Genomic DNA, 16,092 nt, shown 5'->3' with positions numbered 1-16,092 from the left:
AAATAATACATAATATTCTGTTCCTGTGTTTTCAGATATAAATACAGGTTCTAGTGCAATAAAGAGAAGTGCAGCCAGACTAATGAATGTGGCATGATCAGCTGGCAGGGACGACTGGAAATGACAGGTACTGCAGTTTGTATCTACTAATCCTCTGCCCTGTACTGTCACTGTGGGTGGAAGCAGCGCAGACTGCATTACACAAGGAGCACCTAACTCGGGAAACTCCTGCAGAGCCATCCGTCCCAGATCCACAGTGTGACTCCTGCAGGCAGCACCACATTGGCAGAAGCATTACTGGCATTGTAGTCCAGGATCTGGGCTGCAGGCTCTTCCTACAGATCCTATTTATGTCAGACCTGAAGCTAAACTTAGATGCACGCGATAGAAGTTGGAGACAGGAGAGCAGACAACTACTTACACAGGAGGAGGAGGTAGGATCCTCCCTATCTATATACTGTGAGTGGGGGGAGGCAGGGGACTACACATACAGAGGCACTGGAGAGCCTCCAGCTACAGAAAACCCCTCCACTCACACAAAGGGAAGGGCAATGCTATCCATCCACACACTGATCATCAGCTAAGAAGAGAGGGTCTTCCACCCACCTCACCAAAACCTTCCTTAGGAAGGGGAGATCAGGACTTGCAGAGAAAGACTTCTTAATTCAACAAGAAGAGACTTAAATGTCAGGCAGCCCATGGAAGGGTTGTAGGCAAGGATGAAATAAACCACAGCAACAAGCATTAGATGTAACATGCATAGGCTTTTCTTTGATCCATCTTCTGCAGTTCTTGCTACTTAAGAGGTTCTTTGGGTTCTAAAGAAGACTTTTCTCTAGGATAAACCACATCCGCACGGTAGGATTTGCTTGGCGGATCGCTTAAGACTGAGCTTTTTTTTTTTTTTTTTTCTAACGGAGAACCATAAAACAGCAACAGGTGGTTGGTCCATTCAAGAACCTCCCTCATTTTGGGGGCAGTTGGAAGTTCTCTTGCACCTGGATTTGCCTGGTTTTTATATCCTAAGAGTGGGGACCCAGACTTGTACAGCCTTCAGATGGTTCATTTAATTTGTTTTTACATAGCCACCTAAGCTGTGGACACATTGTCCAGAAATGAACCTGGGATTTCTCCTTGCTTCCAGACATCTCCTCTGGATCCTCCTAGGTAAGGGACTCTTCGTGACTGAACGTGGTCCTCAGCATGAGATTTCTCATACAATGTTTATAACATGCACTTGTACCTGTGACTCTAAGGTGTAACATCCAAGTGCTTCTAATTATCAGAATGAGCTTTATGTCACCACCCTGAGTTGTTTCTGTCCTGTTGGAAGTACTTGTATGACACATCTGACAGGTATTTGATGATTACCTTCCTGTACAACCCTACCTGCTTACATTATTCAGAAGAGATTATAGCTGTTATTTATAGCAATTATGTAATCCGAATATCTTGGAATGCAATAGAAGAATATTGTCTTGATTTTCTATGACACTTAGAAATAACTGAACAACCAATTATCTCTAGTGGCTATTATGGACAGGTGGCAGATATCTAATTCTTTATGTCCAAATTTTCATTTTTCCTGTTACTATGTATACTGTGGAAGAGACTTATAAAGCAAAATTGGCTAAGAAGGAGTATATCCTTTCCTTATATTTACCCCAACTGTTTCGAAAACTTCTAGAAAAAGGCACCAGACTAAAAGGAGTCATAATATACTCACAATTTATTAAATGCAGGCAAATTTTTTTTTTTGTCCCAAATCATTGATCTACGCCAAGTATGAGTAGCAGGGAAGATGGTTAATGTTTTTGTAGTAGCATACACCAACTTTATTAGGACATGTGCCACTTTGCACTGTTTTGCAATTTCCAAATTCAGGAATCCTATGACACCATTAATAAAGCTCTTTCTTTCAATGACTTTTAAAAAATGTCTTTCACCTTGTGGATTTACAAAAAGCTGCATGCAAATTACAAAAATTATTTTCAAGGACGACTAATGCTGGCCATGCAAATTTACAGATTTTATCCGAATTCTCAGCCATTTGTTCATGTTCATTCGTGCAAACCACAGATAATTAACAAAATCTGTTGGAGTTTCAATGCATCATTTTTTGGCTAGTTTTTGGCCATAACATTATGTTTATGATGCATTCAGAACTTATGAGAAGTGTGATCTTTTTTTTTTTTTTTCTCATTGCTGCATCTGGAATTTTTTTTTTTCAATCCAACAAAAAGAGAACCATCACATACAAGTAAACTAATAGAGTGCACAATAATTACGCACATTAGCAAAAGCATACAAAGAAAGTGGATTGTGACCTAACAGCACGTTATTTGTACAGTGATATAAATTTTAGTGTGATCAGCATAGCTCCTGAGATATGCCATTAGGATAAGTGAACGTGCTATCCTTTGTATTGAGGCTAGAGTGGGTAACCGAAGGGTCAAGTAGTATATGGTGATCATTACACATACTACTTGACCCTTCTGTTACCCACTCTAGCCTGTGTGTATTGGTTGAGGAACCATCTGGAGGCTGGAACTACCTGTAATTGAAGATAGGGAATGGCATAGGAATTAGACAGGTTCTTCATACTTCACAAGTTTTATGAAACTTGTCTATATAGTGTCTATTTTCTATACAATTATTTCATAGGGGATTACGGTTTAGTAGCTGCTTTCATAATGGCAAGGTAGGTGAGTCTGAGGACCATCTGCTGCAAAGTGCTCTCTTTCTAGACTAGGAAATACAGTTTTGTTTTTAATTGTATGTCCATCAACTATACCCAGTATATAGAGGTCCTGAGTAATGGAAGCGGGGGTTTTCAGCGTAGAGAAACTTTCTCCAGTAGACTGAGATGAGTACGGGACCGTATCGTGTAGATGAAACATGCATATCTTTTAGAATATATTTAACATGTAGAGCACAAAGTCCGATCCATCTGATCTGATTGAGGAAGTTTTTAAAAAAAACATTTAGAACATTTTAGTGGCTGCAGCTAGGGAGAAGCCCATGTGCTACTCCATCTAAAGGTGCCCATATACATTTGGCTAAAGTTGGTAAAAATAGATATCAACCAAAAGGATTATTTGTTGGGTAAAATCTGACAAACAATTTTCAGTCGGCAGCGGACTGTTGTCTGAAAAGAATTTGGCAAAATTTAAATTTTTCATCCCATTGTTAGATAAAGGATCTTTTAAGGTAGTTGTCCAGATACAATATAATTTAAGGACCAGTGCACGGGGCTTAAAATAACAAAACCTATGGTGTTGATCTGGGATCCAGCTCTACAGCCCTGTGGCCCTCCTGGTGTCTGTTATGCAACTGACGCCGTGTGACCGCTGCAGCAGTCTGGTGCCATTCACCTAGCATATAAACTCAGATGCTGTATGCCTATATGCCAGGAGAATGGTGCCCAACTGGGAAGAAGATCATCTTATGAAAGATCTTTCGTCCATCTGCTGTTGTCATTGAATATGTATGACAAGTATAAACGACCGCAACGTACAATATAAATGAAAATGTGCATGGTCACATCCATTCACTGTACAGTCCTTCATTGGTTCAACCATCAGCCTCCTTCTATCTATTCAGTATGGCCACCTTAACACCGGTTTTCTGAGAACCATTGTTAACACAATTATACTTGGCCAATGGCCACTACAGATTACTTTGTAGTAAAGCCTCAGTCCACATCTGTGTCAGAGGCTCTACTGATAATTCCATCCAATGTGATGGGAAGAATAGCAATGCATGCATATATATATATTTTTTGCCAAAAGAATGAGCACCATAATGCGAGCCCTGTTGGACCTGTTGGGACACGGCTGGTATCGGTTATACAACTGGTCTGACAAAGCATTGCGGCTTTTCTTGTAATCTGCTGCATCTTTGTCCCTAAATAAAAGAAACCATGTTTTTTACTTCTGTGATGGATATTGTGTATGAAATCCTGTCCTTATCCTTTGTGACAACAAATGTTTTCTGAATTGGAGAACAATGGATACTTTTTCCAACAATTATATACAAAGCCGAGTCTGAGTGAAATCCATCTGATCCGCTGTTGAGCCCATTCCTGTCAGAAAAGGCATAAAGTACTGAGTGTGAATAGCTGATGTGTGAGCGGAGCGTAAGCATGTACTCATACAATACCCTCTTCCATCATTCTCTGCATCAGTTCCAGAATCGTTTAAGTTGAAGTATGAAATAGATGTATTCTATTGGACCATTTACCTAACATTTATTTCCCTTTTTCTAGAACACTCTGGACATCTTTACATTGTGCCAGTATATTATTTTTTATATGGTTGCATGTGTATTTGTTCATTTTGTGATCAGCCATTATATGCTGTTTATAGTAAATTCACACCTCTGAGCTCGGTCACAATTGTGCTGTTTAATTCCATTGTTCAGCTCCGTCACAGTAGCCGAATGGTAAAACCAGAAGTGGCAGACGCAGCACGTGCCGGACCGAACCCAATAACGGTACTGGGTTCTGTCTAGGTACCGCTACACATGCCAACATTTCCCCCGATGGAATAGCACTGCCTGCAGAGCTATTTTCTCCTGGATTTCAGGGGAAATCTGTAAGAAGCTGTAACCAGACCCGGCCTTACGAGCTTATACCCAGCTCCCACGCTGACGGCTAATTAATAGGATAAATGAGAGGTTCCAAAGAATCCAGTATCAGACAGTATAAGTACAGGCTGGTAACCTAATCGCGCTTCGGGTTTAGTGGAGGCCCGGGAGATTCGCCTAGGTTGCCTGGGTAATAAATATTGTCCCGCAGCAGGTAGGTGTGTTAGCAGGCCTGTTGCTGTGACTTGAACCCCTAGTAACAGTACCCAGGGTAAAATGAGCAATATGTTTGTAAACATTAAACTGTGTTGTGACATTAAGTAATAACAGGTCCTCTATCATCAGAAATGGAGGAGTACTTTTCTGCTGTACCCCTTCTTCACCTGTGGCTACTCCGACTTTTGCCATGTTGCAACTGCAGTAGCAACTTGCATGTGACTTGTGATAACGCCTTCCTTATTGGTAATTCCTCACGTAACGGTTGTAGCATCTCACTGACAATTTGTGCACAATGTAGCGTATTCCAACGGGCTGCAGACATCACACAACAAAAGGTTTGCATCTTCATCCCTATTTCTATGACTTCTTGGCAGCACTTCTGTGTCTTGAGACAAACTCAAAAAAGTATCCAGCAGGACGGAGGAGGAGAAGACCTGCCTTTAATAGTTCCCATTTTTTAAATGAACTCCTTGCTTTAATTCAAAAACTGCACCAAAAATGCACATCTGATTCCAGTCTCAAGTGTTTTCAAGTTACATCTTCTGTGCACATTCACATGGAAAAGCGCCTTAGTTGCATCCACTGCTAATAGCTGAGAACAGAATGGGGTCTGTGTTGGTTTTCAGCCTCTTTTCTAAACTCATTTTCTGATGAGGAATTAAAGCGGCATAATTCTTCATTATGCTAAAATAAAGCTTTATCTAAGCCCATAAAGGCTTGCAGAGATTGAATGATGACCATTTATAATACAATGCAGTGTAACAGGTTGACTTTTAACGTTGCTTGTGACCTGTTGACTGTTGCAGAAGTAACCTATCTGCAATACTCCTGCTTGCAAGTGACATTTTGCCCCTAAGGATATTGCATGAGTTTGCACAGCTATCTTATAAATAATTGTTAGAGCAAATGATTTACATGATACTTTGTTGTAAACACGATCGGTAAATAATCAGCGGTAAATCGTTAGATTATCGCCGCTCGGATCTTTCAATGTGGACTTGACAAACTTTTGTTCGTCTGCCACTGCGTCCTTTGGTATAGACAGGTGTACGTTTTGCTGGATAAAAAAGAACTGGTTAAAGGGTGGATCAGAGCTGCGACTATGATCTAATGAACAATCAAAACTACCCAATTATTTGGTTTGAATGCACGCCAGGTGAACGATATACGCTATTTCAACTCTGCTTGCATGCTCCTTCCAATCTATCTTGCCGTGTAAAAGGATCTGGAGGCATGTGATCGAGATCTGAAAGATTGCGAAATGTAAAAGTGAATTATGTGAAATAATTCACTTTTTGCTCATTCATTTTGTTGATTTCTTCAAATAATGATAATTCGTGTTTACAGAAGTACCGCGATTTTTATACTTGAGCGGAAAATTGCGGCGGATTTCCACTCGTGTACATCGGGCTGCACTTTCCGTAGTTATCCTATGGAAAGCGTTTCATGTGTTACCTGCGTTCTGATTATCGCCGCGGATAACACAATGAAGAATTGCCTGTGGACAGGGGGCCTTACAATTGGAAATTCAACAGTTTTCTGTCAGTCTAACATACTTTTGTACCATATTTATGGTGCATTTTAGGTACTTTTTTGACAAATCTGACAAATGGGCATGGCATAAATATTCCAAACTGTATGACAAAAACATGCACCAAAATTTGTCAAACTGCACCAACTAATAAGTAGTATAATGTTAGACTAGACCCGTGATGGTGAACCTATGACACGCGTAGCCATTTTCGCTGACACGCGGCCACATGCCGCCACATACAGAGAAGTATGAGGCTGCATGCCGAGAACCAAGAAGGATGTTTCATCCTCTGCTCCTTCCCGGCCAGGTGCAGTGGCCGAGGATATAACATTGCTGTAGACTCTCCGGAACAGAGCGTCTAGTTCTGGGACTTCCGGTTAGTCTGCTGACCTCACTTCCAGCCAGCGGAGCAGGGAGCTGACACTCCAAGCTCAAAAGGTTGCCCATCACTGGACTAGACAGTCTAAAACTTTGACAGATTTATCATTTCAGCAGTCACTGTGATAAATCCGGCACATTTAAAGACTCTCTAGTCTAAATTTGCACTATTAGGGCGCCCACCCACTGGCGATTTTTTTCCCTGCGAAATTCGCAGCATTTTTTTCTCTGCAGGGGTCTATGGGACTTGTAATGTTAAAATCGCGATCGCACAAAATCGCGATTTCGCGGTAAATTGCGATTTTGCGCGATCGCGATTTTAACATTACAAGTCCCATATATTAAACCTTCCACAATGTGTGTGGGCACCCTTAAAGTGAAGCAGCTAGCCTTGGGGAGGTTGTATGGAATGACTTCTACATTACTGAAGTGTCATATGTCCATGTTACAACATTTATCATTCTTGTTGCTCAGTCAGATTTTGGTGCAAAACATTTTCTGTACTGCTTGAGCATAAGAGAATCTACCCCAAGATACACAATAAGAGCCTCTTGTTAATGTCGAAGTATTTTTACTGTGCAAAACCCACTGAGGCTCTCGGGCATCTGGAATTGTGGGAATAGAATGAATACTAGTATTATGCAAGAATTTGAAATGATTATAAATATAAGCCACAGTGAATGAAGGATGAGACTTGAGCAACGCAGCACTTTTCTGCTGCTCATGGGGTGTCCTGAGGATCGTACTCTGACCTATTTCACATGCATGTCCTTTCCTAACCATGGACCATCTGTTTGTTTTCTTGTAAAACCCATTTAAGGCTGGATTCACACAGTGTTTGGCGGCATTTCTGTGGCTTTTTGTGTTTTTGTTTGTAGTTTAAAGTGAAATGTAAAATATGCTACATACGAAGAGAAGAATTTATCAATACACTTGGACACATTTTCTGGTGTAAAACAAAAAAAAGGCACATTTTGGTACACTTTTTTTTATTTTCTTTAGCAAAAAAATTTGCAGCTTCTCCAGTTTTTATGCCATGCTCGTAACACTTTCAAAGAGTGGATAAGATTTTGGGGGAGGAGTGTGATATTCCATAACTTGAAACATTTACAAGGCGTGCATCTGTTAAAGGGGTTGTCCCACGATGACAAGTTAAGTTAAACACTTCTGTATGGCCATATTAATGTACTTAGTAATATACATCGTGCATGAAATATGTGCCATACAGAAGGTATATACTCACCTTCCCTGCGCTGGCGCCCCAGTCTTCATGGTGCCATCTAATTTCAGCGTCTAATCGCCCAATTAGACGCGCTTGCGCAGAAGGGTCTTCTCCCTTCAGGTCGGTCCGGGCACGAGCGGCGTTCTGGCTCCGCCCCCTTCTACGCATCATCGCGTAGCTCCGCCCCATCACGTGTGCCGATTCCAGCCAATCAGGAAACTGGAATCGGCAATGGACCGCACAGAGCCCACGGTGCACCATGGGAGAAGACCCGCGGTGCATCGTGGGTGAAGAACCCGGCGGCCATCTTGGAGGAAAAGAAGGAAGAAGTTGCAGAGAGGGCATTCGGGTAAGTAACATTTTTTTTTTTTAATTTCAACACATCCCTTGGGTTTGTCCTGCTCTGAACGGGGGGCCTATGCAAAAAAAAAACAAAAAACCTTTCAGCGCGGGACAACCCCTTTAAGACCAGCACAACTTACTGCAGCGCAGTTTATATTGAGAGGCATAGAAGTGCCTGTGTTGATTAAATCGGGGCCAAAGAGTTTGGGTTGTGGTATTTTTGGGAGCCATACCCTTTTTTCAAAATGCAGAGATTGCATCTGCTCTGGGTAAGGAGTTCATTCTGGCATTTCTTTCCCTAGACGTCTCTATAAAGGCTTGGAAAACACATATTATTGAATATTAAAAGATAAAAGGTCACAAAAAATGCTTAGAAAAACCAGTAAAAAACACTTCAAATTCATTCTTGTGTGTTTTATATATTGTTTGCTTGTTTTTGTTTTTTTTTTACAAGCATTGTCGCTGAAAAAAAATAGTGAATTAAGAGATTGGAAATATATTTAGTGGCTAGCGTAGGCCTGTTAATACATACACGTTGTAAATACATAAAGTCGTAGAATACCTCCATTTTTCTAGTTATTTTTGACATTAACACAGTCCATGTCCAGCAAATAACATGAAATGGTTCAAAGGTTCAAAAGAAACTTTAACCTGAAACGCAACAATAGTCTGAATTTATGATGCAAACCAAAGGGCTTTTTTCAGTAAACTCATCAATGGCAGCTGCTGTGTAGCACAGAATGCAAATTATGGTTTGAAATTGGATGCAAACTATTCCTACAAGCGTCTCAACTTTTGTAGCTTACTTTCAAACCCTCTGATTCTATATAGCCAGTGTTGGAGCAGGCTGCATTACAACATCCTCTAGGATGGGATTTGGATAGTTGTGCTCTTTATAGAGAACATTGCTATCGTAATGGCAAGAAAAAGGCAATTGACCAAAAACAGACTATTAGAAACCTTAGAACTGTAGGTCTGTCCTACAGCAAAATTGTACCAACTGCCATCTTGGCTTTCTTGGCGGCTTCCTGTACCATCAAAAGGCACTTGGAAACTGGAGGAAACTGACAGGAGGAGGTCTGGCGGACCAAATGCCACTAGAAAATCAGATGAAGTTTTTGAGAGGCAACAGTTTGCGTGATCTGTGCCTCACAGTCCAAATTCTTCAAGCATAGCTTAATGTGAAAAGAATAAATAAACAAGTTTCAATTTCAACTGTGAAGAGAAGACTTCTATCTGCAGGTTTAAGAGGTAGAGTATCAGTAACAAAAGCCACTACTAAGATTACTAAATTTAAAAAAACTTGACTGGGCCAAGCAGCACCTCCAGTGCACTACTGCAGAGTGGAAGAAGGTCTTATTGACTAATGAATCAAAATTTGACATCTTTGCTACATCATGCAGGGTTTTTGTAGGCCGACGAGTAGGTAAAAGGATGGTTTGTGTGTGACACTTTAACTGTAAAGCATGGAGGAAGAACCCTGATGGTCTAAGAGCTCTTTTGCTGGATCCAGAACTGGGAACTTTGCACATGGGACACCACGGGCTACCACAGCATGTTGATACGTCTTGCAATACCCTCTGGTGTACACCTAGTTGGTCAGGGGATTCATATTACAGCAAGACAATGATTGAAAACATACTTCTAGGTTATGTCAGAACTACTTAAGACAATAAGAGGCTGGTAGGCTTCAAAGAATGGAATGACCTGCACAGGCTCCAGACCTCATCCCAAACAAGCTCAATGGGATTCAACTGCACAGAAGGGGGAAAGCAATACAACCTACAAGCGCAGCACATTTATGGGACCTTCAACAATGTTGTGAAGAACTTTCTGAACAAATTCTGAATGCAGTTGTAGAAGGAATGCCTTGACTGTGTAAAGCTGTTATATCAGCTAGCAGAGTCAAAAAATCTAGAAGAATTTGGTAAAACAAAATTAAAGTGAACCTGTCACAGCACCATAAACTAAGTTATGGTGTTAGGGGATGTGAGGGGGAGCCGGGTGATGTGTTTTTTTTTATACTCGCCCATGACCCAGCGATGTCCCCTCTGAAAAAGAGCCAGATTTTTGTGCCATGCACAGACTTCAGAGTCCCATGTGCGCACTCTTCTCTTCAAGTCTATTGCAAAGCGCACACATGGGTCTCTAAAAAGAGTCAGATTTTCATGCACAGGTGGACACTATTGGATTACAGGAGCAGGCAAGTATAAAAAAATGTCACCTGGTTCCATGTCACGTCCCCGAATAGCACCATAACTTAAGTTTATGGTGCTGTGGGATGTGACAGTTTACCTTTTAATCCCCTTTTTTATTCATCTTTGTTCTATGCTTTCATTTCAAAGTACATTTAAGATAAACTATGTAATTAATAAAAATGGAGGCGCTCTAAAACTTTTCACTGGTATATTTATAGTTTATCAAAGATAAAGGTATAGCAGCAAGATAAGATAATGCCAGATAAGCTTAAAACTCAGACCATTACTGCCACAATATATCAGTTGTCATAACAGACATGGAAACACTGATAAGTGTTATTAACCCCTTAGTGACCAAGCCTGTTTGCGCCTTAATGACCAGGCCAAATTTTGCAAATCTGACATGTGTCACTTTAACATGGAAAAACACCAGAAAGGTTTTGCATATCCAAGCGATTCTGACATTGTTTTTTCGCCACATGTTGTGCTTCATTTAGGCGGAAAAAATAGACCGATAGAAATTGTGTTTATTTATTAAAAGCGCCAAAATTGGGAAAATTTTGAAAAAATCGTCATTTTTTCACATTTCCAACTGCAATATCTTAAATATGTGCAAACATAATATAGAAATTTTTGCTAAGATTTATATTTCCACCCGTTTACTTTATTTTGGGCGCACATTGGAAAAACTTTCGTTTTTTTTAAACTATTTAGGAGACGTACAAATTTACATTACTTTTTAGCATTTTGAGGAACACTTTGTTTTCCTATACCAAGCCGAGATTGGAAAGGCTCATGAGTGTCAGAATAATAGATACCCCCCCAAATGACCTCATTTTAAAAACTACACCCCTTAATGTATTCACTGAGGGGTGTCATGAGTATTTTGACCCCACAGTTTTTTTTCAGGAATTAATTCAATTTAGAGGAGAAAAAGTAAAATTTCATATTTTTGCAAATCTGTCATTTTAAAGACATATTTTTTTCCTATAGTTTACATTAAAATCAGGATTTACACCCCAAAATGCATACCCCTATTTCTCCCGTGTTCAGAAATATACCCATTGTGGCCCTATTGTTATATCTGAGTCCACAACGGGGCCCAAAATGAAAGGAGTAGTCAGTGTCTTTCAAAACAGAAATTTTGCTTGAAGTCCTTTTAGGCCCCATAGCACACATGTAGAGTTCTTGAGCGCCCAAAACCATAGAAAACCCCCACAAATGACCCCATTTTGAAAACTAGACCCCTTAAGGAATTTATCTAGGGGTGTACTGCATATTTTGACCCCACAGTTTTTGAATGAATTCAAACCAAGCAAAAGGAAAAAATTGTGATTTTCGTTTTTTCGGCAATTCTGTCATTTTAAAAACAGCTTTTTTTGTACAGCACACATATGAAGGAAGACTTGCACCCAAAAATGGATACCCCTGTTTGTCCTGTGTTCAGAGACATACCCATTGTGGCCCTAATCTTATGTCTGGATACACAACGGAGCCCAAAATTAAAGGAGCGACCGGTGGCTTTCGGAACACAAATTTTGCTTGAAGTCCTTTTAGGCCCCATTGCCCACTTGTAGAGTTCTTGAGCGCCCAAAACCATAGAGAACCCCGACAAATGACCCCATTTTGAAAACTAGACTCCTTAACGAATTTATCTAGGGGTGTACTGCGCATTTTGACCCCACAGTTTTTGAATAAATTCAAGCAAAGCAAAAGGAGAAAATTTGGATTTTTGTTTTTTTGGCAATTCTGTCATTTTAAAAACAGCTTTTTTTGTACAGCACACATATGAAGGAAGACTTACACCCCAAAATGGATACCCCTGTTTGTGCTGTTTTCAGAAATATACCCATTGTGGCCCTAATCTTATGTCCGCATGCACAACGGGGCCCAAAATAAAAGGAGTAATCGGTGGCTTTCAGAACATAGATTTTGCTTGAAGTCCTTTTAGGCCCCATTGCCCACTTGTAGAGTTCTTGAGCGGCCAAAACCATATAGAACCCCCACAAATGACCCCATTTTGAAAACTAGACCCCTTAACGAATTTATCTAGGGATGTACTGCATATTTTGACCCCACAGTTTTTGAATAAATTTAAGCAAAGCAAAAGGAAAAAAATAGGATTTTCATTTTTTGGGCTATTGTGTCAATTTAAAAACAGTTTTTTTTGTACAGCACACATATAAATAAAGGCTTTCACCCCAAAATGGATACCCCTGTTTGTCCCGTGTTCAGAAACATACCCATTGTGGCCCTAATAGACTTACAGGACCCATGGCTAGGCCTACAATGAAAGGAATACCCGTTGGATTTCAGGGTACCACTGAATAAATTTCAGGCCCCATTGCCCACTTATAGAGCCATTGAGCGGCCAAAACTATAAAGAACCCCCTCAAATGACCCCATTTTGAAAACTAGACCCCTTAACGAATTCATCTAGGGGTGTACTGCGTATTTTGACCCCACAGTATTTGAATGAATCTAAGCAAAGCAGAAGGAAAAAGTTACGATTTTCAATTTTTTTGGCAATTTTTTCAATTTAAAAACAGTTTTTTTGTACAGTGCACATAGGAATGAAGACGTTCACCCCAAAATGGATACCCCCGTTTGTTCCGAGTTCAGAAACATACCCATTGTGGCCCTAATCTACTTACAGGACGCATGGCAAGGCCTATAAAGGACGGAACACCTGTTGGATTTTAGAGCACAACTGAATAAATTCCAGGCCCCATTGCTTATTTGTACAGAATAAAGATTGACTCCCTAAAAATTCCCCGCCTCCCCCTCCGCGCCCTTTTTGGCGTTCGCAAATCTTAGATAAAAGTAAAAATGTGAACTGTGTAGTATTTCCGAAGACAGGGGTAATTACGGAGGCTGGTTGGAATGGGCCCATGGGGCAATAAAACCGGGTATCCCCCCCCCCCCCTCCTCTCATGCTTTTTGGGGGTATTTCATGACCTCAGTGGCGGGTATGGGGTGTAAAAAGTGGCGTTCCGTGAGTCTCCGTAAGCTTGATGAGGTGCGGCGGTCTCACACAGAAGGCGCTCAACAAGGTGCTCCTGGAACTGCAGGAAAGCGAGCGTTCCCGGGGCTTCTTGTAAAATACGTATCACAGGTAGCGGTCTGAATAACGCCGGGCTCACGCGGGTGCAGGCGGAATCCGCTTGCGGAGGCCCACAGCGGATCCCATCTGTGAGCCCGGCTGTGACCCTGCGTACGGCTGCGTAATGTACTGCGCATAACTGCGTACTCACACAGGCGGTCATGCACAGTACACCTTTGTTTGTATTTCCCGCACCATCGCTTAGCGATGACATGGGTACCCGCAGCCCGTATACAATGTAGTTGCGTATGGGCTGTGGGTATATCCGCGACCATGGAGCACAATGGGCTCTATGTTGCCGATATCCGCAGTAAAATAGAACCTGCTGCGTTCTCTTTTCTGCGAGTGGATTACGCAATTCTGACCCGCTAATGTGAGCGGAATTGTGTAATCCAATGCGATTGATCTGCGTATTACCGCGGATCAGAAGCATGCGGAATCCGTAATTCCTATCCGGTCATGTGAGACCGGCCAAAGGTAGATCGCTACCTTTTTATCACGTGACCGGGGACCGCTCAACGAGGCCACCCGTCACTGCTCCAGGCTCTCTGTGACCGTTGGTCGCTGGGAGCAAGGAGATTTTAAGTTTCCTGGGCTCCCCGACTCCTGCGCATGTGTCCGGCTTTTTGCCGGCAATCGCATGTGCAGAATCCTGGAAGGTCCACGGAGGAAGATCGCGTCGGGATTCAAATACGCAGGCCTCCGGTAAAAAGATTCATCTCCTCTCACCGATCGCATCGGTGAGGGGAGATGAAACTTCAAATTTTTTTTTTTACTTTTACGTGATCGCCATTATTGGATAATGGCGAACACGTGACCAGGAACCGCTCACCGCGGACCCCCATTAAATCTCCATGCTCTTGGCTACGTTTTGTAGCCAGGAGCAGGGAGAATTTAAATTATCCTGGCAATCCACAGCTTTTGCGCATGCACCCGCCATTTTGGCGACGGGCGCGTGTGCAGAAGCTGTGGTAAGGTCCGCGGATAAATCTGGGGGCCTTAGGTACGTACTTTCATCCTCCCTCACGGATATGATCTGTGAGGGGAGATGAAACGTACGCTTTTTAAACTTTTAAAAACTTTTTTTTACTTTTTTTTTTTTTTTTTTTTTTACTTTTTTACACTTTTTTCTCACTTTACATGATCACTGTCATCCATTGGATGACAGTGATCATGTCCCCGGTATAATCTCTCTGCTCCTAGCTACACATGGCAGCCAGAAGCAGAGGGATTTTAAATTTCCCGGGGCTCGAGCCCGTCTGTTCACGCGCCCGATGTCAATCATCGGGCGCGCATGCGCAGACGGGGATTCGGGTCCCGGGACATCGGGACACCGCTGAGGACTGGGGGTGAGTATTTTCACCTCCCCTCATGGATGCGATCCATGAGGGGAGGTGAAACTGACTTTTTTAAAACTTTTTTTTAACTTTTTCGCGATCGCCGCTAACCATTGGATAACGGCGATCGCGGTACCGGGGACCGCTCACCGCAGTCCCCGCTGACATCTCCTGCCTCCCGGCTACCTACAGGAGCCGGGAGCCAGGAGATTTTAAATCTCCCGCGCCGCCGGGCCTTCTGCGCATGCAGCTGACGTAATGCCGCCTGGCGCGCATGCGCAGAAGACCGGCTTCGGGCCCCGGAGCGGCAGGAGAGCGGGGAGCAGCGTGCCAGACCTCGGTGAGTAATTTCAGCTGCTCCGATGGATCGGATCCATCAGAGCAGCTGAATCTTTAACTTTTATGCACTTTTATTTACTTTTTTTGCGATCGGCGCTATCCATTGCATAGCGCCGATCGCAATACCGGGGGGGCTCCGAACAGCCCGGGATGACAGCTCCATGCTGTCAGCTACCTGCGGACACCGACAGCATGGAGCTGTCACGTCCACAGCCCGAGGGGCACTATTCTCTGCAGGAAGCATGTTTTTACGTCCTCAGAGAATAGAGCCCACTTCGGGAGGACGTAAAAACACTATGGGCTGGTCGTTAAGGGGTTAATATACTTCTCTAAAAGAAGTAGCTTCCTCAAACTTGAAAGTTGCAATAACGTGTTATCACAAAAAAGGTGACTAGAATAGAAGAAAGATAAATATGGCTGATAGAGAAGTGTCACCCCCCCCCCCCTCCTCCGCCCCCCAACAAAACACAGTACCAAATTAAAGAAGAAAGTGTTGACAGAACTGACCCTTCTATCTGGTTTTTATGGCTGTGGTGTACAGGACATTTTGAACTATTGCCTTTAAAATTGATTTATATGGCATCGTGGGACATTAACCATCTAGTGACTGTTAAATCTGGTTCAGAAGTTTTCATTCTGAAGATTAAAGTAGTGTTAAAGGGGTTGTCTCGCGAAAGCAAGTGGGGTTATACACTTCTGTATGGCCATATTAATGCACTTTGTAATACACATCGTGCATTAAATATGAGCCATACAGAAGTTATTCACTTACCTTCCCTGCGCTGGCGTCCCCGTCTTCATGGCTCCGTCTAACTTTAGCGTCTAATTGCCCG

At 42.2% G+C, this 16,092-nt stretch overlaps 1 protein-coding gene across 2 annotated transcripts in view; it reads left to right on the top strand.

Moving 5' to 3' along the window:
• Positions 1–229: 229 nt before the first annotated feature.
• The window catches only part of RAMP1 (receptor activity modifying protein 1), a 72,235-nt gene continuing 56,372 nt past the window's right edge, over positions 230–16,092 (top strand). The window contains exon 1 of one of the 2 annotated variants that reach the window (XM_066575367.1): positions 230–1,167. In XM_066575367.1, the coding sequence (XP_066431464.1) occupies positions 1,116–1,167 (52 nt within the window). In that variant the 5' untranslated portion in view covers positions 230–1,115. The remainder of the gene's footprint in view (positions 1,168–16,092) is intronic. The other variant, XM_066575366.1, reaches the window with a different exon arrangement.

The sequence above is a fragment of the Eleutherodactylus coqui genome, chromosome 8 (assembly GCF_035609145.1).
Source record: "Eleutherodactylus coqui strain aEleCoq1 chromosome 8, aEleCoq1.hap1, whole genome shotgun sequence".
In the NCBI taxonomy this organism is placed as follows: Eukaryota; Metazoa; Chordata; class Amphibia; order Anura; family Eleutherodactylidae; genus Eleutherodactylus; species Eleutherodactylus coqui.
This window is presented reverse-complemented; position numbering and strand designations above follow the sequence as displayed.